The sequence below is a fragment of the Helianthus annuus genome, chromosome 11 (assembly GCF_002127325.2).
Source record: "Helianthus annuus cultivar XRQ/B chromosome 11, HanXRQr2.0-SUNRISE, whole genome shotgun sequence".
In the NCBI taxonomy this organism is placed as follows: Eukaryota; Viridiplantae; Streptophyta; class Magnoliopsida; order Asterales; family Asteraceae; genus Helianthus; species Helianthus annuus.
The window spans coordinates 169,153,373-169,180,888 of record NC_035443.2 but is presented as its reverse complement, the minus strand read 5'-3'; the positions used below and the strand labels follow the sequence as shown (position 1 = coordinate 169,180,888).

The 27,516-nt window shown below is 34.0% G+C and overlaps 2 protein-coding genes across 2 annotated transcripts; one reads left to right on the top strand and one right to left on the bottom strand.

Annotated features, from left to right (window-relative positions):
- Positions 1-1,175: 1,175 nt before the first annotated feature.
- On the top strand, positions 1,176-6,221 carry LOC110890947 (tRNA dimethylallyltransferase 2). The gene is made up of 11 exons (XM_022138590.2): positions 1,176-1,404; positions 1,473-1,527; positions 2,159-2,238; positions 2,334-2,402; positions 2,526-2,592; positions 2,684-2,805; positions 2,894-2,968; positions 3,385-3,759; positions 4,595-4,670; positions 4,837-4,997; positions 5,715-6,221. Exons 1-11 carry the CDS (start codon positions 1,234-1,236, stop codon positions 5,832-5,834), a joined length of 1,371 nt encoding a protein of 456 aa, XP_021994282.1. The 5' UTR covers positions 1,176-1,233; the 3' UTR covers positions 5,835-6,221.
- Positions 6,222-6,632: 411 nt separating this feature from the next.
- Positions 6,633-10,344, bottom strand: LOC110890948 (protein SRG1). Its single transcript, XM_022138592.2, has 4 exons — positions 9,746-10,344; positions 9,009-9,256; positions 7,818-8,142; positions 6,633-7,033 (listed from the first exon to the last, which is right to left on the bottom strand). Exons 1-4 carry the CDS (start codon positions 9,998-10,000, stop codon positions 6,791-6,793), a joined length of 1,071 nt encoding a protein of 356 aa, XP_021994284.1. The 5' UTR covers positions 10,001-10,344; the 3' UTR covers positions 6,633-6,790.
- Between the last annotated feature and the right edge of the window lie 17,172 nt (positions 10,345-27,516).

Genomic DNA, 27,516 nt, shown 5'->3' with positions numbered 1-27,516 from the left:
AGTTAATTTCTACGATGGTGAAGCTGCCCACATGACCAGCATAGAGAAAAGTAATTGTGGTAAAGTACAACTAGCATGGGACGTAAAAGGAATATCTTATCAACATAATGAGTAATGAACCTACTCAAGCAAAGGGTCTTGAGCATAAACTATCCAGGAAGTGATGAAAGTTCGTTACACGATGAGATCAATGTTTATAAGTTTCTATTCATCAAAAAGCCACAATGGAGCCATTATTTGGTGTTGCACTGATGTGCAACATTGCACGAGGACGTAAATGTGTTGGTGGTATAAGAATGTGAAATGCCAAATGTTACTCAAATTTTGTAACCGTTTAGGTTTAGCATATACCATTTGTAAGTAACAAAATGATTAAGGAAGTCGTACAATAAAACTACTCACATTTTCCACATACTAATGATCAAGGTTAGGATCACTTTCTAAACGAGTCCATATACCGATGTCACGTGATATATAAAAAAATTATGTGCAAACGATTTAGGTAGCTTTTGTTTAACAAAATAAAATGAAATTTTGATGGAATTTGAATGTTGATTCCATTTCTTGTTTTGTTGGTTACGAGAAACAAATGAATGGCAATTGAACAACTATATAAGGAAGGGAATCCACATTCCAATTACATCCAGATCCCATTCAATTATGTGAAACAAATACAGCTAAATTTCAAACCAATTTCAACTCCTGAGCAAACTTTAATTTAAATTTCATTAACATTCCACAAAACAAACGCTACCTTAGTGTTACATTAACTTATATATGGAAAAACATATGATTCAAGTATACAATAAAGTTAAGAGTAAATTGCCAAAATCGTCCCTGAGGTTTGGATGAAACATGGCAAATGGCAAAAAATCCCAAATATCCGGGACGAATTTAGCAAAAAAGTCAGACATTTGGATGGAAATGACAAAAAAAACCTAAAAATGAAGGACTATATGGGACAAAAAAGTTGTTTTGGATGAAAATAGCAAACATGTCCAAACCTCACGATTTTGGCAATTTACTCTAAAGTTAAACATTGAATGAAGCAATTGTTCAGAGTAATTTGATGCACCTTAATGAATAATAGAATCTAATCCAAGGGCAAGGAAGATAAAATTGAAAAGTGTAGGAACTTCCATGTAATAAAGTTAAACTTAAGTGCCTTTTTTGAACTTTATTATTATTACCACTTTTTATTCTTTCAATCAATCTCCGGCAACCGCATTAGAGATGGAGGGTGACAGTCTCATAAACCCTAATGAAGAACAAAACCCTAAAATGTCAAATTCAAAGCCAAAGGTAGTGGTGATAATGGGAGCAACTGGTTCCGGAAAATCACGCCTCGCAATTGACCTAGCTTCACAGTTCCCCATTGAAATCATCAACGCCGATTCTATGCAGGTTTGCACATCACAAATTCACAAGTTTATGTATCGCGTTACGTAATTTGTTATGTGTGTTTCATTCAGGTGTATGAAGGACTGGATGTTCTCACCAATAAAGTTCCAATTCACGATCAGAAAGGTTTGATTGATATCTGAGTACACTTTGATGTTTCAGGTTGGACCCGTGTACCGGTTCAACTAAACGGGTCAGGTGCGGGTCAACTAAAACTTAAAAGAGCATTGGACATATACTTATAATTAAAATAAAATGTAATTGTTTTATATACCTTTGTTGTAAAAATGTAAACTTATAGAGTATTAATATGCGAAAAAACAAATTTATAATCTTTTTTGGGTCAAACGGGCAAATTTTCTTGTCGTGTTCGGGTTCATCTGTCTAACACGGTTATCGGGGGTTCGGATTGTCTTCAGATTGGACTGACGAACACGACTCGTTAGCACCCCTACTGATGATCAGTCATCAGTGGTCAGTGACATGGTTTAACTCGTAAAATCCACACTAACAAGGAGGAGATAAAATGGAATAGGTTTGTTATCAATTCTAAATGATTCCATTTGTGTTATACATAATCTGTTAAACTTAATCTGACATAGTTGACTGATTGACTTACTAACTGACCTATGCACCTTTTCTTTTAAGCTAACTAACTGATTGAACTAGAAAGATCCCTATCTATTAAACTGACACACATCGTTTTGTTATCGCCTAAATGAGCTGTTATTCATTTCGGGATTCTATGTCTATGCAGGAGTGCCACACCATCTGTTGGGTACAATCAGCCCTATGGTTGAGTTCACTGCCAAGGATTTTCGGGATTACGCAATTCCTGTGAGTTCTTCTCCCCTGTATATACACATAAAGCGCGTAGATACAATACAACATTCTTTGTTTGTATAATAAAAACATTCTTAAATGATTTTCAGCTTATCAGTGATATAACATCCAGGAATCACTTACCAGTAATTGTTGGAGGCACAAATTACTATATTCAGGTAAATGGTATTTGTTATTAATACTTATTATTGGACTTCATTTTATGGGTTTGTATGATTTAGATTCTTCTCGATCTTAAATTTTAGTGTAACTTGTAATATTGTCTCTTCTTGCTGTTTCAGGCACTTGTGAGCCGATTCCTTTTAGACGAATCATTTGGAGATACAGATGACAGCTGCTTAGATGAAAGTAACGTCAACGCCATTTTTGACCAAAACTTCGTGTGCTTACTTTTAACAGGTAGACATAAATTGACTGAACACCTTTTTTTTGTGAACAGGAGATAAAGAACCACATATTCAACTTGTGTCGGAGCAAGAAAATTTTAGTCGTAGTTACGAAAGTCTCAAGGCTATTGATCCCGTTGCTGCAAATAGAATTCATCCAAACGACCATAGAAAGGTAACCGGATAATTTTTTAAAAATGTTCTAGTATTTTTACTCACTCGTTCTTGAGGCATACACGCTAATTGTTAATTATGTTCTGCAGATAAGTCAATACCTTCATTTATATACTTCGTCTGGTGTTCTTCCTAGCAAATATCTTCAGGAAAAAACTATGGAGGTTGGTACTGCATGTTCCTCTGAAACATAATCGAGTAATGTACACGGACGGTCCCTGTGGCTAACCAAAAATTTGGATTTAGTCCTAGCTTTTTTAAAGTACACGGATGGTCCCTGTGGTTTGCACTTTGTAACACATTTAGTCCCCAACTTTTGCCAAAAGTACGTGGATGGTCCTTGTGGTATGCACTTTGCGTTACAAAGTGCAAATCACAGGGACACTGTGTACTTTTAGCAAAAGATGGGGACTAAATACGTTACAGATGGCAAACCACAGGGACCATCCATGTACTTGTAAAAAAACTAGGGACTAAATCCAAAATTTTGGTAAACCACAAGGACCATCCGTGTACTTTACTCTTTAAAACGTGACCTATACATATACAAGTAATTGTAATCTCACATGCGGTTGAGCAGAACTGGGGAGATGCTGATAATTTGCGATACGACTGTTGTTTCATATGCGTGGACGCTTCTCTCCCCGTTATAGACAAATACGTGGATCAACGGGTGGACCAGATGATCAATACCGGTTTACTTCAGGAAGTTTATGACATTTTTAACCCTGATGCTGTTTACACTCGAGGTTTACGGCAAGCCATTGGTGTCAGGGAGTTTGAGGATTTTTTACGAGTTTATCTTTCTCAAGGGTTGACGGTTACATCTGTTGAGACATTGAAAGAAAATATGAACACGATTTTGAATACGTCTATTAAGAATCCACTGAAACAACTTCTACAAGATGCTATTGACAAAGTTAAACTGAATACCAGAAGGCTCGTTCGTCGTCAGGTGAATAACATTTCAACCATCCTTTTTTATTAATTGTGATTTATTACTGTTATTATTATTATTATTGTTAGGCATAGCACTATAGATTTTTTAGATTCAGATGATTTACATATTTTGTCCTACTCTTGTGATCATTATAAATATAAATATTATTAAAATACAAGGTGGGGTTACTGTAGCGTCCGTCACATTGACGCTACAATAACTTTTTCTTTTTGTTTTTTGTTTTTTTTTTCTCTTTTTTACTTTAACCCTTAACTTTTAGTTTTTAAACCACACTCCCTTAACTTTCTAGAAACTTTATAAAATGTCATTTTGACCCCTCGAGTTTTAAGTGCTTATTTTTATATAGGTACGTGTCGGTATAAATTTAAGTTAAATTTTGTTGGGTCAAATATAATACGTTTTCGTGCATGTATTTATGTACGTTTTCAGTTGATCTACGTTTTTAGGTAAATGCTGTTCAGAAACGGATTGGGTCACATATAAGACGTTTTCTTTGGACGGTATAAATTCGAGTTACTTTACGTTTCGACGTTGCCGCAACGCGATACCATCCTTTAAATAAAAAAATACACTATTTTCTTACGTTTCGACGTAATTTTTTAGGTAATAAGTCCGGTCAAATATGAAACGTTTTCGTACTTATTTTTATGTACGTTTTCACTTGATTTACATTTTGACGTAAATTTTGTTCGGAAACGAGTCGGGTCAAATATAACACGTTTTCATTAGTCTGTATAAATTCATGTTACTTTACGTTTCGACGCTGCCGCAACGTGCGGGAGAAATTTACTAGTTGTCTATAATTTAGACCTATTATGTTGTTTTCCAGAAAAGAAGGCTTAATCGGCTGCAGACATTGTTTGGGTGGAACATACATTATGTTGATGCAACGGAATGTCTCTCATGTATGTCTTTTTCTCATATCCTTTTTAAAAAGTAGTCTATGGTATCATTATAATTTAAGTGAAAAAGTAACGACTCGTTTCTTAATCTATAATATGGACACACTGTGTAATTTATTCAGCGTACGAATGTCAACTTCAATATATTCATTTTATTTTTAATTATCAGGTTTCTCCGAAGAGTCATGGACTGCAAATGTGGTTAATCCATCAACCCAAATAATCAAATTTCATCTTGAAAAAGATATGAAGTGTGATATTGATGCAAGAAATGGTATTAATGGATTAAAATTGATGGAAAGGGATTTATGGACACAACACATATGCAAGGTTAGTTCCATGCCACTGTGTTACTTGTTTTATAATATATTTAGTGTACTGTTTATAAACCGTAACCACCTCCCATTCCTTCAACTTTGAACGTGAAAAGTTTTTTCAACTACATGCTTGTAAATGGCGAATCAGATGGGTTTCTTTTCCAATACTTTTACTTTTTTCTCATAACTAGTTTGTGTGCCGAATATGACATTAAATATCTTTCTTTTGATAAAAAAAGTTCAACCTTCTTGAATAAAGTGATTTAGAGCATTCACAGCAGGTTCTGCATATATTTGTGATTGAGTTCTGCATATTTTTGGACGTGGTTTTGAGTGGAGGAGAGAGAAAAAGTTACACTGTTGGGAAGACATTGTTCCCCCGCGTTTCTTTTTAATATTAGTTGAAAGTGGTTGTGAGTAGAGGAGAGAGAAAATAATGATCAATGTATAAAAAAATATTATTTAATTGAAAAGGAGAGAGAAGATGTAGTGGTTTTTAGTGTATTTTTGTGGATGGAGATAGAGAAGCTGATGTGAATGATCTTAGTAGGTTTTTGTTTTTATAACCGTTTTAACTTGTTTACCTTGGGTCGTGTTATACCCTCTTGATTCATTTGATATAAAACATAACCCTAATGAACTCATGGATCAGTATCAGAATGAAGTATTTTTTTTTTTAAATTTTGGTGGCGATTTGCAATTGATAATTTATAACTGCTTCTACTTGTAGGCGTGTGGAAATAAGGTGCTTAGAGGGGCATACGAGTGGGGACAACATAAACAAGGGAGGAGTCATCGCAAAAGAGTTTGTCGGCTTAGGAAGTCCGGAGTCTCTGGCTTGGATGAGTGACCACCCGACCCTGCGTAATTATCAATTATCTATTCCAGGAATCACAATGGCATATGTTGGTTAAATCTGGTAGTTTATTAGGATAGTTCTTTATGTAGTACCATACTTTCACAATCTTACCAATAATAGCAGCATACTTTCACATGTGGTAAATATAAATTATGCTGCTAATTTGGTAAAAAAAAAGATAGAATGAAACTATGTTGTTATAATTATTGGAGAAAATGAAAGTGTTATTACCTGTAAAAGCATAAAGATTTGTAATTTTGCAGGATTAGCCCTAGTCATTTAGAATGTTTGGTACAACCAGTTGTCTTTGTGGCAAAAAAGATGTAATATTACATCAAAAGACATATGATTGAAGTATGTTATACATATTATAAGGAATATGATCAGTACCTGTGTCGGACCGAACTGGTATTGTATCACATAGTACTGAACTACCGTTACCGTAAAAAACTGAAGATTGTACCTTGTATGGAAGGTCGGTATTGGTAAAAAAACTGAAGATTGTACCTTATATGGAAGGTCATTTTTGGTACGGTACCGACATCGGTACAAAGTTTTTTTTGGTACTTTACTCTTGTTTAAAAGTGGTATATTTTTTATTTTGAGACTATAATGAACAAACAAAGTAATGGTTCATTCCATTCCCATAAGGTAATCAAATAAGACAAATGAATGGTATTTATCCAATTCATTATCTTGTTCATTCTATCTCATTGTCTATTTCGTTTCCTCTTTCATTCTATTACCTGATACCAATCAGACCCATAATGTATTTGGGATCAATCAAAAAAGGGTGAACTACGAAACTCCTTGTTGACTCCCATATATAACTAAATAGTACAGAAACAAGGGCGAAATTTATCATAGATCTAAACACAACACTATGTTTTCAATATATTACACAGCTCATAGTATATTGCATGGTTCATCTGGCAGTGATCATATAATCATATATAGTATTGCTCAATGTTGCTTTTGCTGTTAAGTTTTCGGGCATAGAAGTTTTTCAAGAAATCCGCAAAAGCTATCCTAGTAAATCTTGCTGGTGCTTCAGGAGTAACGAGGCTTAGCGCGGGTCCTATCTCTACACCCAAATTCGGGTTTATAAATGTGCCGATGGATATTCTTTCTTTCTCTGCATTCACAACTACTCGATGCTCAATGCTTTTATATTCTCCATTGGATATGATCTGGATGAGTACCACATGTTATTTTCAAAGCAAACATACAATCACATTTGCAAATGTGAGACAATGTTAGGTTAAAAGGGTAAGCCTGTAAACGAACCGAACGTTCATGAACTGTTCGTGAACTTGTTCAACGAACGAACATGAACACGTATTTTTTGTTCGTTTAACATGAACACAATTTTTTGTTGGTTTAATTAAACAAACTCAGTTATGTTTGTTCATTTGTGTTCATTTATGTTCGTTCATTTATGTTTGTTCATTTATGTTCGTTTCAATTTAAATACCGAAGTATTTATATAAATATTAAACATAAAATGAACTTTCTAACTACTTGTATAAATATAATTAATTGGTAATTGGGTTTTCTAGTAATAAAATGGGGGTTTTCATTGGAATGTATCGTAATTAATCACTAATTTATATATAAATTACTTTATGTTCAGTAAATTGTGTTCAATTTGTTGTCTATTGTTTGTTAAATTATGTTCGTTTAAGTTTGTTTATGTTCGTTTACGTTCAATTTGTTGTCTATTGTTTGTTAAATTATGTCCGTTTAAGTTTGTTTATGTTCGTTTACGTTCATGAACGGTTCGTTTCGGTTTTAAACGAACGAACATAAACGGACACAAACATGCCAATTTTTTTAATAAACGAACACGAACAAATAAATGAATTCAATTATATGTTCATGTTCGGTTAAAGTTAAATGAACGAATATGAACATGTCTTTGTTCGAGTTCGTTCTGTTCATTTACAGGCCTACAAAAGGGGAAAACATAGTTACTTGTAAGATGTCACCAATATTAACAATGAAAGCTTTGGGATGAGGTATAACGGAGATCCAAGTGTCATCTTTCTTTATTTGGAGACCTTCTACTTGATCTACTTGAAGAAGGAAAGTGATCCCGCTACCGTCCACGTGCGGCGAAATGCCGATGACTTGTTCGGGTTGTGGACATGGTGGATAGTAATTCATCCTCATATATTGGAGTCCATCGGAGAATAGTGCTTTCATCTCTTCATCATCCATCTTCAAAGCTTTTGCCATGAACATTAGAGTTTTCAATGCAACCTTTTCAACTTCCTTTGAGTATTCTTCTATGGCATCTCTATGTTAATTATAAGATTAGGAACCAGATTACAACTATTGGACTAAAAAGGTTATTTTGATTAAGCTACATGGCCTAAAATCACAATTTACTCTAGTAATATTTATGTTTAACGAGGGACAGGACAAGAGTGAAAATAAGTGAACAATGTTTGTACTTTAATAAGTTGGTTTAAGTTATTATTTTATCTTACTTGTTTCTAAATGGAATTATTTTTTAATACATTGATGTCTATAGCTTGTTTATTGGTTTAATATATAGATTAATGGTCTCTAGTTTGTATTTGCATTCCAAGTAGCCTCACCTTATAAAATACTAAAATACCAACTTTAATATGTATGAAAAAGAAAACCAGATGGCTTTGCTTATTTTTGTTATATCTTCTTGTCTATTGTTATTTGTGCTCATGTGATTCATAGAATAATTACAAATACAACACAATTTTTTTTAATTCTAAATAAATAAAAATTAAGCACATAGATAAAGACAGATATAGAGATAGAGATTGAGATAGAGACAGAGAGTAGAAGATAAGAGTATTTAGAGTATTCATATTTTTTACCATATAATTTAACTAAAAATTATAATTTTAAAAATTTATTTCTCATTTTAAAAACATGTCACAGTCCATCCATCATTTTTATCTTACACACAAATCACTTATTTTATTGAATTTCTCGTTCTTATACATACAAAATAATTTGATGGATGATAAATAATAGTTTTTCATATATAAAAAGTACTATAGCAAATTTTTAAAATTTAGGTTTAGGAGAGAGATATAGAAGACGGGATGTAGTGTGTTTTTACAAGAAGTTTTAAAAATTTGGCGATGGAGGATGGTTTGATGGATGGATATATATAACCTGAATGCATGAGGTAGTTTAGGTAACAAATGAGGCTTTCTAAGATCATGAGGCAGTGTAATCATACGAAACATGTCACACCAATCAAGCTTCTGCTCTTCCGAGATAACAAAAGCTTGTCCAAATCCTTCAGCATCTCCCAACTTTTGTGCATACTTCTTTTTCTCCTCTAATGGCAACATAAAGAATTCTCCTGTTTCTTCCTTTACTTTCTCCACTAATTCACAACTCACCTCATGATTTATCAACTGTACAATATCAATCAATAAAACTACTAAATAAACTCTCTTCAAATGCACACCTTAGCTAATTTTCATGGTTACACAAGTCCCTAGGCACTCGCAGGTCGATCGACCCGAGAGTTGCGAGTACTCACCCTGGGCAGAGAGTACTCAGGGAGTACTCGGACATGTTAAATTATAAAGAAATTAGTTTTTGAAAAATTATATATATGTCAAATATCATAAGTTTACTGTTATTTATAGCAAAATACGTGAATATCAGTATAAATAAACATAAGAATTATGAATTATAATTTTTTTAAGTTAAACTCAGCCCCGGTTGAGCAACTAGATCTGATTCTGGCCAAAGTTGACTAAGTTTGATCGATTTCGAGTAACTAGGCGGAGTTGAAGAAAATTGCCGCGGCAGCCTACCTTGCAGCAATTACTCTGCGAACACTCACCCTTTGACCTTGTTTTACAACATTGACTAATATATGTGAACCATACACGTACCTGAAAGAAGCCCCAATCTCTACAAGCGAGGTGTAGTTTTTCGATTTCCGAATGACCATAATCTTTAGACAATAAGCGTTCCATATCAATGATGGGTAGTTGAGGCCTTGAAGACGTCGTGGATGATATGATCGGAGAGTCTTGATCGGGGCGAGTATACCGAGGTGGAACCCTGTCGAGTGGTTCCTTAGCGAGTTCTTGTACGTTTGGAACCGGAAGTGAAACTCCAAAAATTGTTGTTCCCTTCGATTCCATGATCGTTTCCTTCTATGTCACGTTTGTATTTCTTTCATTTTACATATGAGGTTTCATTTTATATCCACCTTAGTGATGACTTATAATATTAGTTGTTATTAATAAAATTTTCACATGGAGTGATACTTTATTATGTATTTCTTTCATTTATCCACCTTATTGAATATTGATGACTTATAATACTAGTTATTATTAATAAAATTTTCACATGGTGTGATACTTTATTAATATCTAAACATAAGGATCTTATTAATGTGAGCATGGACCACTCTTGTTCGCAATCATGGTTGTGTTGAAATGTAAGCTTAATTCAAGAAGACAACAAAAGCCACAAGGAAAATTAAAATAACCTAGGCACTAGTCACGGGTGATTAAAAAATAAGTGTGGCACAACAGAAGCCACAAGGGTCTGTTGTAATGGATCATTACTATTCCATGTCTTGTTTGTTACTATATAGGAACTGAATGAGTTATTATTTTGTGCTGTTTGATAGGAAATAAAAAGATGATGAATAAAATCAGTGGTAAGTAGCAACGGTGGGTGGATGGCAACGACGGTGGTGGGTTGTGGTGGTGACGGTGGGTGGTGGTGGTGACTGGTGGGTGGTGGGTTACTTGTAGTGTTGTTAATAATTAACAAAGGGTGAAAGAGGGAATGAAATGAATTTTTTATAGACAAATACATGAAACAAACTTCAAAATTTAAGAGGCAGAATAAAAAAGAAAACTCATTTGCTTTGATGATGAGCAAATATGTTTCAACTTAAAATCTTTCCTGGAATTGTTGCCATTTTCAAGGGATGTAGGAAGAGTTAATTACAAGATGGTTCGTGTGAATGGAATTGTTGCTATTTTTATGGGATGTAGAAAGAGTTAAATGGTTCGTGTGGTATGTTCATATTATGGATTGGGTCATTGTCTCCTTGCTTTAGCAATTTTGTAGATTTTTTGCCACTTACACTGTGTTCCAGAGTTCACTAATGGAAGGAAAGGAAAAAAACAAAAAGAAAGTAAAAATATTTTGTGTTTCAAAGTTTCATTTTAAGGAAGAAAAAGAAAAGAAAATAAAACATGTCGTGTTCCCCAGTTTCATTTAAGGAAGGAAATGAAAGGAAAACTAGGCTAAATTTTCTAGTTTTTTTATCCTTTCGATTTGGAAGGAAACGGGAGAAAGACATCTTTTTTTCCTTTCTGGTCTTTTTTTCTCACTTTTACTTTCTTTTATTTCCCCTTTTTAAGTTAACTCTGGAACAGAGCGTTAGTAACGGGTTGGTTTTTATAACTAATAAACATTACAAATAACTGTTAATTTGATGTGAAATGATCATTTTACCCCTTCAAAATTAAAACAAAAGATGGAAATTATACAAAAACACAACCCCAAACCTCCCCCAGCTCTAAACTTGAAATCATTATCAAAGTCTCGGATGAAAACATCAAAGACAAAAACTTAAACCCTAGATTAACACATCTTAGATTTGTACACCTAAACTAACGAAAACTAAACAAAAATGACATACATAGGTTGTATATGTAGGTTTAAGAAAACAAAATTGAATCGTCATTGACACAAATTGGATCTATAAAAGACACTATTGCGGTTTACAATTCAATCGGAATGCTCAAATCTGTAAACGGTATAATGAACACCTTTATGAAGGAAGGAGATGTCGTGGAATACAAACGTGGTGACGATGATGACATGAATAGTGGAAAAGTCTTCAACAAAGAACTGATCACAGTTTATGCAACTAATAAGGTGGAGGCAGACAAATTGTTTTTCTTGAAGGCGCGAATAAGGAAAAAAACAAGAAATAAGGGAGCCATCGAACCACCATAGAGGATGATGTGGAGGCGCGAGAGCCAATTTCTTTCGATGGCTATTATGAAGATGATGTGGCAGATCAGACAACTAGTAGGAGTGGAAGGAGGGATGTGTTGGGCGATTTGGTGTGGAGGCCCAATCAAGGGAGGGCAACTGAACCTAGCCTGGGTTGGCCCACATTTTTTATTTTGGCAGTTAAGTTAAGGTTTTAATTTAGCCAACCCTAATGAATTTTTATGTGGGCTTGGGCTTAACTTGGAGATTAAGTTTCCTTACGCTAGATTAGTCTATATATACTAATTGTTTTGTACCTGTAATTCCTTAAAGCCAAGATAATAAATGAAACCCTAGTAACAACACATTGGACGTGGGTCAGCCGATTGAACCATGTTAAATCTTCGGGTTCGTTTATTATAGCATCAATGGCAGTGGTGAGTGGGAGTTCAGTGGTGGTTGGTGTTCATGGTGGAGATGAGATGGTGGTGGTGGTTTGGGATAGAAGAAGAAGAGGGTAGGGTGGGACCCAAAAAGCTTTATTGTTTTAATTTTGTTTTTCTTAATAAATAATAAAGGTACTTTGGTCATTCAAAAAGACTTAACTAGGAAACTTGACATGGGTTAGTGATAAAAATCACCCAGATGCAAAACTTGTAATCATTGGGACCAAGTCTGCAAACCACAAGAACCAACCAGTAATTTAGGGTAAATTACATTTTTTATCCTTCATGTTTGTACTGGATTGCAACGGATAACTTCAATAATTACAGTCACAATCCTTTATTTGCAAACTCGTTACACTCTACGTCCTTTAGTACTAACCAGCTTAAAATTTTCGGTTAAGTTTATTCACTTAAGGGTATTTTGGTCAATTCATGTTTTTATTTAAATATTTAATAAATAAAACAAAAAAAATACATTTACACTTTATCTTCCCCAAATTTTTAACCCTAAAACCCAAATTCAAACCTGAAATATAATGTAGATGGGGTGTGTATTAGCTGTTGAAAAACAAGAGAGTGCAAGCATGACATCACAATATTTTACTTGCTACAATTTTATATTAAACCAAGTGCTGTGTATTTTACTATTGGATGCTATTTTAAGGATTACAAAAATGTGTGTGTCAGGGTACTTTTATTGGTCGATACCCTTAACACTTCATATTTTTTCATGTTAAGTATCCAATGACTCATTCTATTGGAAGTTTCCATATTTTAGTTCTAAATTTGGTAAGTTACTGTAATTGTTTGTACTTGATAAGGTTTGAGTTAAATTACTGGGTAAATTACACTTTTCGTCCTTTATGTTTGTACTGGATTGCAACGTATAACCTTTAACTTCAATAATTACAGTCACAATCCTTTATTTGCAAAACTCGTTACACTCTACATCCGTTGGTACTAACCAGGTTAAAATTTTCGGTTAAGTTTATTCACTTAAGGGTATTTTGATCAATTCATGTTTTTATTTAAATATTTAATAAATAAAACAAAAAGAATGCATTTACACTTCATCTTCCCCCCAAAATAAAGTGTAAATGCATTCTTTTTGTTTTACTTATTAAATATTTAAATAAAAACATGAATTGATCAAAATACCCTTAAGTGAATAAACTTAACCGAAAATTTTAACCTGGTTAGTACCAACGGATGTAGAGTGTAACGAGTTTTGCAAATAAAGGATTGTGACTGTAATTATTGAAGTTAAAGGTTATACGTTGCAATTCAGTACAAACATAAAGGACGAAAAGTGTAATTTACCCAGTAATTTAACTCAAACTTTATCAAGCACAAACAATTACAGTAACTTACCAAATTTAGAACTAAAATATGAAAACTTCCAATAGAATGAGTCATTGGATACTTGACATGAAAAAATATGAAGTGTTAAGTGTATCGACCAATAAAAGTACCCTGACACACACATTTTTGTAATCCTTAAAATAGCATCCAATAGTAAAATACACAGCACTTGGTTTAATATAAAATTGTAGCAAGTAAAATATTGTGATGTCATGCTTGCCCCTCTCTTGTTTTTCAACAGCTAATACACACCCCATCTACATTATATTTCAGGTTTGAACTTGGTTTTTTCTCAAAAAAAAAAAAAAAAAAAAAAATTGCCTTTTATCACATGGCTACAAATCTCCAACTAAGTGGTAAGTGAAAGTTAGACCATTTGTTGTGGTAATGCCCTATCTTTGGGTGTTTTACGTAATGTGGCAGCCCAGTCAGTAATGGGGTATTATGGGGCGTTTTTTAATTGAGTGTAGTGGGGATGTGGGCATTATTTTAAAAGGGGTGTTAAAATTAAATTAAAAAAACCATCAAAATAGGGTATTAGCCAACCAAAAAGAAGAAAATCTGTGATTGGCCAAAGATCTTGAACATGGGCGTGGAAAAAAGGACGCCATTTGCGTTTTTTTTTTTTTTGAAAAAAATCCCACTACGCATTGCCTTACACACTCATAGCCATTTTCTTATTAATACTGTGACATAACTTTTCACAAATTACATGCTATGATCAGAGTATTCACTAATTCACATTACTGTTATCTTTTACTTATTGACGTGTTATATTATAAAAAGGTCACTAAACACTTAATATAAAAAAACCAATTATATTATAAAAAATATAAACTATCTAGTCATTTTGCTTCCTTTATACTCCTTGCAACAGAAACAAAATCCCCATTTAGTTGGTTTGGCTTAGGGGCTGTTTGGTAGTCTCTTAATGACCATTCAGATGCTACCTCTTAATGGTTTAAAACCTCTGAATGAATAAGAGGTAACCTCAAGTCTGAATAGTTAAGAGGTAACATCTGAATGGTAAATCATCACATGTCACATTCTTCTACCTTCTCGTTGGTAAAATTCTTAATGGTTCCATTAAGAGGTAACCTCTTAATGACCATTTAGAGGCTACCAAAGAGCCCCTTAGTCGGATATCTTGATGGTAAAGTAATGTACTCTACTCTTTTGATTAAAAAAAATGTGATGTACTTCATAACCTAAAAGATAGAAGTTTAAATCCCAGAGGCTACAAACGTTCATGTAAATATCCTATAAAATTTAAGAATTGCTGTTAAAATAGATGGTTTGGCTTAACTTTTTTTTTAACGACAAATTTCTTTTATTCCTGTCGTCTATCGGTTTAGTTTTATAATTTCATAACCAAAAACGAGTTAGCTTCCCAAGTTGGATTACCACTACATTCCGAACTAGTTTACAACTACTTTTCTTTATTATTTTCCTTACTTTTTAATATAAATTTCATTTTATAATTTTTAGCCAACCTATTAACCTTTTTATAAAAGTGTTAACCGATCTATTATACCTTTTTTCAAGCTACCCATTATACTTTATTTTATTTTTTTACCGAAAAACAACCATTATACTTTATTCAATATACATTTTTCAATATTAGGTTGATGACTCATGAACTCTTTGGCCAAAATCACAATAATTTTAATAAAAACTCTCTTTTTATTTGTTATATAGATATATAATATTTGTTATATACTTATCTATACTATATAATAAAAGAAACCACTTTTGGGACACTTGTCATCATATTAGGACATCTCTTATAAATAATTATTATTTTAATTTAATCTTTTATAATTAAAATTATTAGAAAACATAATATTTATTTACTATAATTTGTAACCTAATATTTATTTCTATTAAATCTTTACGGCTCTATACCATGATCTACACAAATTATATGCGGATATAAATAATAAATATTATGTTTTCATGGTATTAGAAAACATTATATTTATTTAATTATTAGTAATCATTTAATATTTACTTATACAAATTATCTCTTATAGATAATTATTATTTTAAAGTTATATATAACTTTTTTTTAACCATTTTGGCCCCTAACATTTAATGGATGAGGTTAGTGTTATGGGCCAAAAGGGTTAAAAAAAGGACGTTAGGGGCCAAAAAGGTTAGAAAAAAAGACGTTGGGGGCTTAGATGTTAAAAAATTCTTTAGAGAAAATTACGATTTTGGCCCCTGTAGTTATATCACTTTTACCCTTTTAGCCCAAAAAACAATTTTTTAACATCTGAGCCCCCAACGTCTTCTTTTCTAACCCTTTTGGCCCCTAACACTAACCTTATCCATTAAATGTTAGGGGCCAAAAGGATTAAAAATAGACGTTGGGGTCTTAGATGTTAAAAAATTCTTTTTTAGGCTAAAAGGGTAAAAGTGATATAATCAAAGGGCCAAAATCGTAATTTTATTATTTGATGTATGAAATTAGATTTATTCAATTCGTACAATACACGAGATTTTTTAAGGATATATATTTTTTTATTATTTAGTACAGAAAATTACATTTATTCAAACCGTGTAATACACATATTTTTAAAGATGTATTTTTTATTATTAGGTATATAAAATTACATTTATTCAACTCGTGTAATAAATGGGGTTTTTTAAAGATGTATTATTTGGTAAACAATATTACATTTATTCAACTCGTGTAATACACGTGGTTTTAAAGATATAACTTTTTTATTTTGTATATAAAATTACATTTATTCAACCTGTATAATATTGTTCTTATAGATATAATTTTTTATTATTTAATATATAAATTATTTTTATTCAACTTGTGCAATAAAGATGGTTTTTAAAGATATATTGTTTTATTATTTAGTATATAAAATTTATTTATTCAACCCGTGTAATACACGGGGTTATAACCTAGTATAGATATATAATATTTAGCGACACCAATTTAATATAAAAAATTATTGAACTGACGTGACCTCAAATAAAAAAGTTACTAAATCAAGTTAACCTTAAACCTTCAGGTCATGTAAAACCCTACAAGTTTTTGGTTTTGGATATGTTTCTAGAAAAAGTAAACTGCTATTTTGGTTCCTGTGGTTTGAGCACTTTTGTCATTTTAATCTAGATCTCAAACTTTTTAAATTTGGGTCCATGTGGTTTCACTTTTATTGTCATTTTAGTCCAAAATTCAAAAACCTTTTTTTTGTCTATTGCAACCTATCTATTTTGTCTTTTTATGCAGGGGCATTTTTGTCCAACTTATTTTCATTCAACATATTAATAATTAATAAACTAAATTAAATATATTTAATTCATTTATACCCCTTATTTTAACATACAGATCATCATCTTCCCTATTTACAGTTCATCTTCCCCCCAAAATAAACCCTAACCCATAAAAATCCGAAGCAGATCATCCTCTCCAAAACGAATCCACAAAAATCGAAGCATCATCATCATCTTCCCCATTTACAGTTCATCTTCCCTAATCCCTCTCCAAACATCCCCGCAATCGCGCTCACTATCCCCATCCTCAAGCCCCCGGACGTCCGTCTCACAATTCTTCCAAATCCGATTCTCATTCACAATTTCATAACCAGCCAGATCACAACCTGTTCACAAACACCACGTCAAATCACCTCTAAATCACATGATAGGTTACCACTGAAAACGATTCAAAACAGAACCAACCAAACGAGTAAACGTAAGTTGAATTGATTGTGATTCGCTCATGAAATTACAGCATTAATAAGAGAATTAAATGCATTATATATGGATTATTATTATTATTAAACATTGGAGTTGAAACGGAGATGAATGAAGGGGTGGATTTTGGAAGGCTTACCTAACGGATTAGAAGAGTGTCGGCAACGGTTTATCTGCTCCCATTTTGTATGAAGATGAATGTGTGTTTTGGCGTGTTTTGTGCCTGTGAGAGAGGGATCGGATTGGTCTCCATAAATATCAATGTCATCTCCCTTGCTTGCCTTTTTGTATCTTTCGTTGTGGGATTAGGGTTGTTTTTGGAGAGGATGATCTGCTTTGATTTTTGTGGATTAGGGTTTATTTGGGGGAAAGATGAACTGTAAATGGGGAAGATGATGATGATCTGTATGTTAAAATGAGTGGTATAAATGAATTAAATATATTTAATTTAGTTTATTAATTATTAATATGTTGAATGAAAATAAGTTAGACAAAAATGCCCCTGCGCAAAAAGACAAAATAGGTAGGTTGTAACAGACAAAAAGGAGTTTTTGAATTTTGAACTAAAATGACAATAAAAGTGAAATCAAAGGTACCCAGATTTAAAAAGTTTAAGATTTAAAATAAAATAACAAAAATGACCAAACCTTAGAGACCAAAATGACAGTTTACGTTTCTAGAAAAAATATTCGTACATATCGAAATAATACATGGGTAATATAGTCTTTTCACTATTCCAAAGAAGTTCACTTTTTCATGGTGGGAGACAGAATAAATTAAAGTTCAGGTAATGACCCCATTCCAATTTCCAAATTATGGCATGAATACGCTCCGCACGTGCACCAAATAATTTTCAATTTCGCTAAGGATTAAATCAAAATACTATGAAAAAAAAAGTTACAATATGCTTTGCATATTAGTAGCTGTTTGACAACATTTAAATGTTTAAGTACTGAATCAGTAAGAGATCTGAACTATTAAGTGTTGAACCAGTAGGAGGTTTGAAGTCTGAACTATTAAGAGCCAGTATAATGCTTAACCGTTCAGATGCAAATGTCTGACCAATTCAGATTAAAGGTCTTAACCATTCAGACTCAGTATAGTACTTAACCATTTAGAGGCAAATGTCTGAACCATTCAGACATTTGCTCGCTAAGACCATGTGTAGTGGTAGAACCTTATAATGCCCCCACCATGGGGCATTATACGACACGTGGCGTCCTAGTCAGCAAGGGGGCATTATAGCAAAAGTGGTGTAGTGTGTATAATGCCCCATAATGCCCATTCAATCATAAAAAACAAAAAAAAAAAAAGAAATCAAAAGTGGCTACACAATCACATGCAAAAGTTAGAGTGTGTCAGCCCACTTGTTCCCTTTCCATTGGTCCACCCTTTGTTCTCATATGCATCCAATTTGTAGTGTGGGCGTTTTGAAGAAAACGCCGAAACCCTTTTTTTTTCAAAATTTTTGCAATAAAACGCCCCATGTAGTGGTAGTGGGGGCGTTTTAGGGCGTTATTTTTCAATTTTTTTTTAAAATCACGCCCCACTACACATGGTCTAAATAAACAACCTGAACCATTAAATGCTGAATAAGTAAGAGGTCTAAACCATTCAAATCATCATTAAGAGGTAAACAAACAACCCCTAGTTCTTTTAATATAGTATAAAAGTTTCTAAAACTATTAAAAGCATAAAAGAGTTTATCAACCTAACTCTTAAATATCAAGTTCTCCATAAATGATTACTCCTTAAACCTTAAATTTGTCAAAATTAAATTATAATTTTACATAATTACTCGTTAAACCTTCAATTTGTCAAAATGAAATTACTTTTTTTTTCCATAAAAGTTAAATGTCACATTATCAAACTTTTACAAATTTAGGCAACAAGTAATTGTTTTATTTATTTTCTAAATTAATCTAGATAAGTGTATGAACTTTAATATAAAAATTCTATGTTTTTATATATAATTAGAATTACGACCCGCCGCATTGCGGCGTGGATTCTTTAGTTATAACTAAGTCGATTTAGGACGCACGCGTTATGTTGAACCTGTCAAATAGGAAAAAAATAGTCGATGTAAAAACGTTCACCCACACACGCACGTTGCGTCATATTAACTCGCAAAATTTAAAACGAAACGTAAAAACGTTAAACCAAAGACGCATGTTGCGATGTGTTAAGTCACAAAATTTAGAACGAAGCATAAAGTGAAAAATTTTCGGAAAACGAAAACTATAACGGACCAAAGTTGAAAGTAAAAAAAGTTGTGAGGACAGATTAAAAAGTTTTGTGTCTAAAGTAAAAAAACAAATAGTTTTTGGTTAAAAGTAATTCATGAAATACTTTTGGGTGAAAAGTAAAAAAATCATTTTTTTTTTTAAAAAACCCCAAAGCCAAGATTACAACAATCATATGCATAACCATTTTTTCTTTGAAAAACCCCCAAAGCCAAGATTACAATACATAAGTAAAAAAATTAAAGTGGTTAAATTGCAAAAGATGGAAACTTTTCAATTAGAAGTGAAAAATCAAATTAATCAAAGGGGTTAAATTGTATAAGATGGAAAATTTTGAATTAGAAGTGAAAAATCAAATTAATCAAAGAGGTTAAATTCCTAAAGATTAAAACTTTAAACTTAAATTGTCAAAGATTAAAACTTTAGGGTTAAAAAGGAAACAAAGATTAAAACTTGAAACTTAAATTGTCAAAAAATAAAACTTTAGGGTTAAAAAAGGAAAAATCTTTTTTTTTTAAATTTAATTTAATTATGTATGTGATGCATATATTATGTTATATAATAGTGAAGTCAATCTTTAGTGTATTTTCACCCTTATTTTCCCTCATTTCTCTCTTATTTAATAGTGAAAAGCGTTGAATCACACAAGAGAAGCGTAAAACATAGAAAACAGTAACTAAGTCGATTTAGGGTCCGTGCGTTGCGACGGATTGTTAAACGGCAAAAAATTAGGCATAAAAACGTTAAACCACACTTGCACATACATTGTTGTATATAAACTTGCAAAATTTATACCGAAAAATAAAATGGAAATTTTAAAAGATAAAAAGTATAGGGCCTAAAGTTGAAAGTGTAAAAGTGTTATGGCTCAATTATAAAAGATGCAAAAGTATTAGGTTAAATGTATTAAAACTTAAATATAAAACTACATGAACTAGGCTTACTATTGTAACTTATCAGTTCAATTTTTTCAGTTATTGGAAATGGTTATCCAAAAACCGAACCGAAATTTTCGGTTATTAAAAATCCGAAAACCGAACCGTCGGTTTTTGTTTCGGTACGGTTTTTTTCGGTTTGGTCTTTTTTGTTATTTCGGTTATGGTTCCGTTAGATCCTAAACTATGCTCGAGCTTGAAATTTTACTTGTGAGCCGAGCTCATGCTTTACACATGGATCTCAAAACAAGCCTAGCGTGCTCTCTTAAAATTAACTAGTCGAGTCGAGTTTGCTCGGTTCTACTCATTTACACATCTAGTAGTCATAAAATAAAATAAAAAATCATTTTGCATATTTGCCTTTTTAGGTATTTTATTTATTTTCTTAAAACTCGACTAATGTTTTTTATATATCACTTATGATGATACACAAGTATGAAATAAAACTTGTTCACATATTTTAGATCGGCTTTTTATCATGGTCGGTTTGAGTAAAAGGAGCATTCCAGTGGAATCATTGGTTTATAGGTTGTGTAGTGGGTATGCCGAATTGAGTGAACACCTTCTATGTTCGTGTTTCTTCACTAAGATGGTTCGGCATAAAATTAGCAAATGGTGCAGGGTTCCTCTGGTCTTCGTTTTCTCAGTTGGGGATTTACTTTTGGTGCATAAAAATAGTCACTTGGATCTTCGGAAAATAAAAGTGTTTCAAAGAGTGATATTTACGGCTTGTTGGTATATTTGGAAGGCGAGGAATGGATCATCATTTCAAATAAAAGGCGTTTATATCAAAACAGTGGAAGATATTAAATCGCTCGGTTATCTATGTATTAAAAATAGATCACCGCTTAAGAATTTGTCTTTGAAAGATTGGTGTAATTTTTGTTTGTAATTTGTCATTTTTTGTTGTGTTTTGTTTGCTCAGCTTTGTTTTGATGAAACTCATCTTTTCAACAAAAAAAAAAATAAAATAAAATAACTATAAAGATAATGTATTACGATTATTTAAAAAATCTTTTTCTTTTCAAAGTTGCAATAATGGTAACTTTTAGGACCTGCAATACGTAACTGAAAGAAGAAAAGATTAAGAAAAGATTGACAAGAACACCATCCCATCCCATCCCATCCCATGTTAGCTGCCTCATGCACTGAATATTATGGTCCAGATTATTGTTTTCTAAGGGTGAGCGGGGCACTCCCCTCTAAGGGGAGTCCCCTCTCTTACACACACTAAATCAGGTTATAACGTCAACTCCCCTCTTAAACTTCCCTCACACCCTCAATTTGATGGCATCACTCCACTCACACAATTATTTTTTTTATAAAAAAGGAAGAAAAAATATGATTGGTGGAAAAAGATTGGACCCACATTAACAACCAATCACTCCCCCTCTCTCTCTCCTCTCTCACGCGGTGAACCCTCCCCGATCTTGGTCACCGAATTCACTCACCGCGAGGATGGCGGCGGTGTTCCCGCTCGGGGACTTGGGTCACCGCTCCACTCCCCGCATGGTGCCCCGTTCACCCTAATAAAACGATAATATGGAAAAGAATTATTCATTGAATAATATTTATAAAACTAGGGTGAAGATACAATAGAAAGTTTATTTGGCTAGAAAGGCTAGGAAGTGATCTTGACCATCCATTTAGTTAATCAATGGCCAAGATTAAATGAATGAAATTGAAGCAAAAAAAAAAAAAAAGAGGCGCGTGGGTTTGTTAGGGCATTCTAGTCAATCCAGCACAATAGTTTCTCTCTCCTCCAATTCCCCCCATTTTTTAAACTTTAATAACTTTTTCATACGACATTATTTTTTTCTAAAAATTGCACCAAAAAAAACGAGCGTTTTTTTATCTTTAAAACGAGTATACTATTGCTATATTTAAAAAAAAATTAAAAACCCAGTTGCGTAAAACCCAATAGAAAAACCCCCAGTTACGTAAAACGCAATGAAAAAAAAAAACCCTAAAAAATGACATTTTTCTAAAACGCAATGCACTAAAAACACAAAGAAATGTCTTTTACCTAAAACGCAATGCACCTAAAATACTTAAAAATGTCTTATTTCTAAAACGCAATGCACCCAAAACACTTAAAAATGTCTTATTCTAAAACGCAATGGTCAGAAAACACTTAAAAATGTCTTATTTCTAAAACGCAATGCCTAGAAAACACATAAAAATGTCTTATTTCTAAAACGCAATGGCTTAAAAACACAAAAGAAACTGTTCTCTCTAAAACGCAATGAACTGAATACACATAAAAATGTGTTTACCTAAAACGCAATGAGTAAAAACACTTAAAAAATGTTTTATTTCTAAAACGCAATGACCAGAAACTCTTGTTCACAGAACCAGAAACTGTCTAAAACGCAATGACCAGAAACTGTTGTTCACAGAACCAGAAACTGTCTAAAACGCAATGACCATAAACTGTTGTTCACAGAACCAGAAACTGTCTAAAACGCAATGACCAGAACCTGTTGTTTACAGAACCAGAAACACTATCTACGAATGCAGTTTTCCAGAGGCAATTTACAGAAAATTAATTTTTCTGATGCATTTTTATTACAGCAATTTAATCGGAAAAAAATTTTCCGAGCCAGGGGCTCTGCCCCTTTGTCACACCCCGATTTCCACGCATCTCACCGGTGGGCCCGGTGGGGGATTACCGTGACGATGTTGGCAACAATATAGTCAAACCACACAATTATATAATGCACAGCGGAAGCATAATTTAAATATATAATTTCAACCTCTGATTATAATATCAATGTATTACAGAGTTGAATATCCACAGTGGATCGTAAATAAAGGTAAAGTATTGTTCCATTAGATACTGCAATCAAGCTTGCGAGGCTTATCCCGACGCTAGGGAGCTAATACCAGCCAATTACGTTTAGGTACCTGCACTTAATCTTTTTGGGGAAAATACGTCAGTTTACACTGGTAAATACATTCAACTGACACATTTGAAAATGTTTATCAAAATTGATTTGAATGCACAAGGCACAAACTCTTTTATAACTTGGGAAAATTCATAATGATCTTGTGAACGTTTTACATGTTCTTTTATGCGTTCAGTAGCCCGGGTCGTGCCGGGTTAAAGATTTATAGACACACCACGTTTGCGTAAAACCGTAGTACAGAAACCAACGGCTACGTCTTTTAGTTTTAATGTCGACACTTTATACCGGGTGTACGCCTACACCGGGATGTCGATGGTCGTGGCCATTTCGTAAAATGATGCCAAGGATATCCGGGACAACGGTCATTAAACCCCCCAAAGGCTTATAAGCAACAAAACTGTTTAAATGAGCCGATCATATTTAATCAATTAACCACCTCAGCGATGGAATTATATAATGCTCAATCAAGCGGTATTAATATACCGTAACCCAAGCCCATATAGGGGAAATAAGTCAAAAGTATTTACCTTTGCAAGTATTAATCCTTAATTTAGATCAAGTCACCGATAGCTTTTACTGGGGCTCCTAATCTGGAACGAAGGTTTTAATTAACCTCTTAGAATCCTAACGGTCCTTGTATTAGCCGTAGCTTAAACCGGTTGATTCCGATATATAGATATGGTTAATTCGCACGGAAAGGCGAAAACCGAGAATGGAGTATGATTTGGACCCGACAAGTTCAGTGACTTGTTTTATATGGGTTTATAGTTCATACTCTGGATTTTGGGGTTCAAATAATATAATTTGACCCATATCGGCTATTGCACGAAAACTAGTTCCGTGGGCCGTACCGTGTGCGCAAATAGGCGAAACGGTTAACCATAAGAGTCGTACGCTTATTTCCTAAGTCAATATGCCTTAAAAGTATTTTGGTATCAGTAGGATACCTTCCGTAATGCCCGTAACGAGTTTAAGTTTATATTATGCCCCGTAGGGGCTTTTTGGTCATTTTAAAGACTTTAAAAGGGATTTTCGAGTTCTACAGGAAATCTGAGTTTCCCGAACAGCTTATAAAGCTTAAAATACTTTATTTATTATTTAAAACCAGTAGCAACTGGAATCGGGTCAAAAGACCTTGTAGAACTCCCGTTTTGGCCAAAAAGGGCGTATTCGGTATTTACCGAACCGTAGCCATAACCGCAGGTTATGAGCAAGGTAAAAATTATTAAAAATCTTTAAAATTCCCAAAATATTATTTTACCACAGTGGGTAAAAGTTTTGGTGACGAAAAGTTGGGTTAGATGGGCGTTATGCTAATTGCGCCGTTAATTACAAAACTTTCTTAAAAGTGCGTCTTTTAGCATAACTCTCATTCTAGACCTCGGATTGACGTGAAACTTCAGGGACATGCTTATAATTTAATAAGCAAGGTTTTGGTCCGTTCACGTGTCCGAAATACTCGTTTTAATTTTAAAAGGCCGTTACGGTCAACTTTTAGGCGAATGACGGAAATACGTAAAAGACTCGGATAACTCATGAACCGACCACAGAGGCTTATACCAACATGTGACCAGGTCCTAAGAGAGTCCTAGGGTATATTTATACCTCACTAAAACGGGTCAGAACTGAAGTCAAAGCAAAAGTCAAACTTTTGCGACATTCGGCTCCGAACCGGTTCTATATAGTAAATGATCGATTCAAACGAGCGCAAACAAGTTTATATACTTATTACCATGATTTATGATTGTCAAAACAGGTTCCATAACATATATATTACAGATTATGCTTAAATCGCTAAAATAGCTTTCTGTTGACTTTTTAACCGCACGTTTGACTCGATAATTGACATAGTTAGAGTGGTGATCAGGGGGAACCATTTTAGAGGTTTAATACCCACATAAATACCAACTCATAACCATTTTTGATTCGTCATAAGACTGAATCATTTGCAAGATATTGCAATGACAACCGCTTGTTACGACGGTTGCGTTTATGAGCCATAACTAAGGAAATGTGATACCACAAAGGGTTAGATCACTTACAGAGGTTGTGTTCTTGCTTATGGAACTTCAGAGAAGTCTTGAGAGCTTGAGAGATGATTAGTAGAAGTGTTTTTGAGTGTGTGAATGTTATGAGCCAAAGAGGCCTATTTATAGTCACACAAGACCCTCAAGATCATTACACAACATGCTATAACTGAGCATGGATCATGGGCAGATGTCCCTAAGGGGTATGGGTCGTGTAGGGGGCACCCATGCTGCCATAATTGATCAAATGATCGTTCAAGAGCTCAAAAGTCAAGAAACTACAACCATTCTGCATCTGGGCGTCGTACGCGACCCGCATGGACATTCCATGCAGCTTTTACGCGGGTCGCCTGGGATCAGAAGATCAGACGCGTTATTGAGGAGGCTCGCGGCCCGCCTCAACTTATGTTGAAACCTTACGCGGGTCGCGTGAGGTTATATTTTCTGGATTTTCAAATCTTTTATAATGATTACAGAATCGGGCCATTAATAACGAAATCTTTCGTAATGATTCACCTGGCCTTTCGGTTCTGAAGGGGTAACTTTGCGGTTTGGCCCTCGGTTATTTACCGATAGGGGCCTCGTGTTAATTACCCGCATTATTAAGTCCCCGGTTTATTTATTAATTATTTTGGAAAGCCTTAACTTTCACTGTTGACGCTTTTAACCCTTCTTCTACGAATTCGATCGTAACTTTCTCGTTTCATATCGAAACTTCGCGAAATTCATATATATTATTTTAGTGAGGGTATAATACCGTTACAAAGTCTTTGGGACGTTAAAGGGTCACTCAGAGGTATTATTAAACATGTTGACACAGTTAACCCCTGTAGTTTGTAATCTCTCACTTTCTTCCGCGTTTTATATTTGTACGATCTATAATTTATTCGTTTGAAGGTTTAAGCATTATTTAGGGATACTATACAGTATATTTACCCTTGTTGACATTTATAACCCTCGAATTTATATACTTTCAAGGTTTGTCCAAATTTGTCCTTTATTTATTATAGATGCCACGTGTAAACAAATGACACGTGTTAACACATCATTGGACACAAAAATTCGAGGTGTTACATCCTCACCCCCTTAAAATAAATCTCGACCCGAGATTTACTCAAATAAATAGGGGTATTTTTCTTTCATTGTAGCTTCGACTTCCCACGTATATTCAGGACCTCTACGAGCATCCCATTTGACCTTTACAATCGGTACGTGCTTTCTGCGAAGCTTCTTCACCTGTCGATCCTCAATCGACAAGGGTTTTTCTATAAACTTTAAGCTCTCATCTATATGCACATCTGTGTGTGGGATCACCAACGATTCGTCGGCGAAGCACTTTTTAAGATTGCAGATGTGGAACACATTGTGAATTCCATTGAGCTCTTCAGGCAAGTTTAGTTTATAGGCAACTGATCCGACTCGTTCAATGACCTCAAAAGGCCCTATGTATCTCGGACTCAGCTTGCCTTTCTTGCCGAAACGCATCACCCCCTTCCAGGGTGACACCTTAAGTAATACTTTTTCACCCACTTCGAAGTGAAAATCCTTACGCTTTGGATCAGCGTAGCTCTTCTGCCTATCGCGGGCAGCCTTGAGACGTTCCCGGATCTGGACAATCTTGTCCGTTGTCTGGAAAACAATCTCTGGTCCCGACAATTGGACCTCTCCTACTTCCGCCCAACAAACAGGCGATCTACATTTCCTACCATATAATGCCTCAAAAGGCGCAGCCTTTATGCTGGTGTGGTAGCTATTATTGTAGGAGAATTCGATCAGGGGTAGGTTTTTATCCCAGTTACCACCTAAATCGATCGCGCATGCACGAAGCATGTCTTCTAGCGTTTGGATAGTACGCTCACTTTGACCGTCCGTCTGTGGATGGTAAGCCGTACTAAAGTTTAAACGCGTGCCCAAAGATTGCTGGAAACTCTTCCAGAAGTGAGATGTGTATCTAGTATCCCTGTCGGAGATAATAGACACAGGTATGCCGTGTAAGGCTACAATCTTATCAACATAAAGTTGGGCTAACATATCGGAGCTATACGTCTCCTTGATGGGTAG

Bases quoted from the DNA above. Each gene is read 5' to 3' on its own strand.
- LOC110890948 (XM_022138592.2), bottom strand. From the start codon at position 10,000: ATGGAATCGAAGGGAACAACAATTTTTGGAGTTTCACTTCCGGTTCCA. The intron at 8,143-9,008 runs GTTATATATATC...TAATTAACATAG, and splicing joins AAACTACCTCATGCATTCAG to AGATGCCATAGAAGAATACT. The intron at 7,034-7,817 runs GTAACTATGTTT...GTACTCATCCAG, and splicing joins ATATTGGTGACATCTTACAA to ATCATATCCAATGGAGAATA.
- LOC110890947 (XM_022138590.2), top strand. From the start codon at position 1,234: ATGGAGGGTGACAGTCTCATAAACCCTAATGAAGAACAAAACCCTAAA. The intron at 1,405-1,472 runs GTTTGCACATCA...TGTTTCATTCAG, and splicing joins TCAACGCCGATTCTATGCAG to GTGTATGAAGGACTGGATGT. The intron at 2,403-2,525 runs GTAAATGGTATT...TTGCTGTTTCAG, and splicing joins GCACAAATTACTATATTCAG to GCACTTGTGAGCCGATTCCT.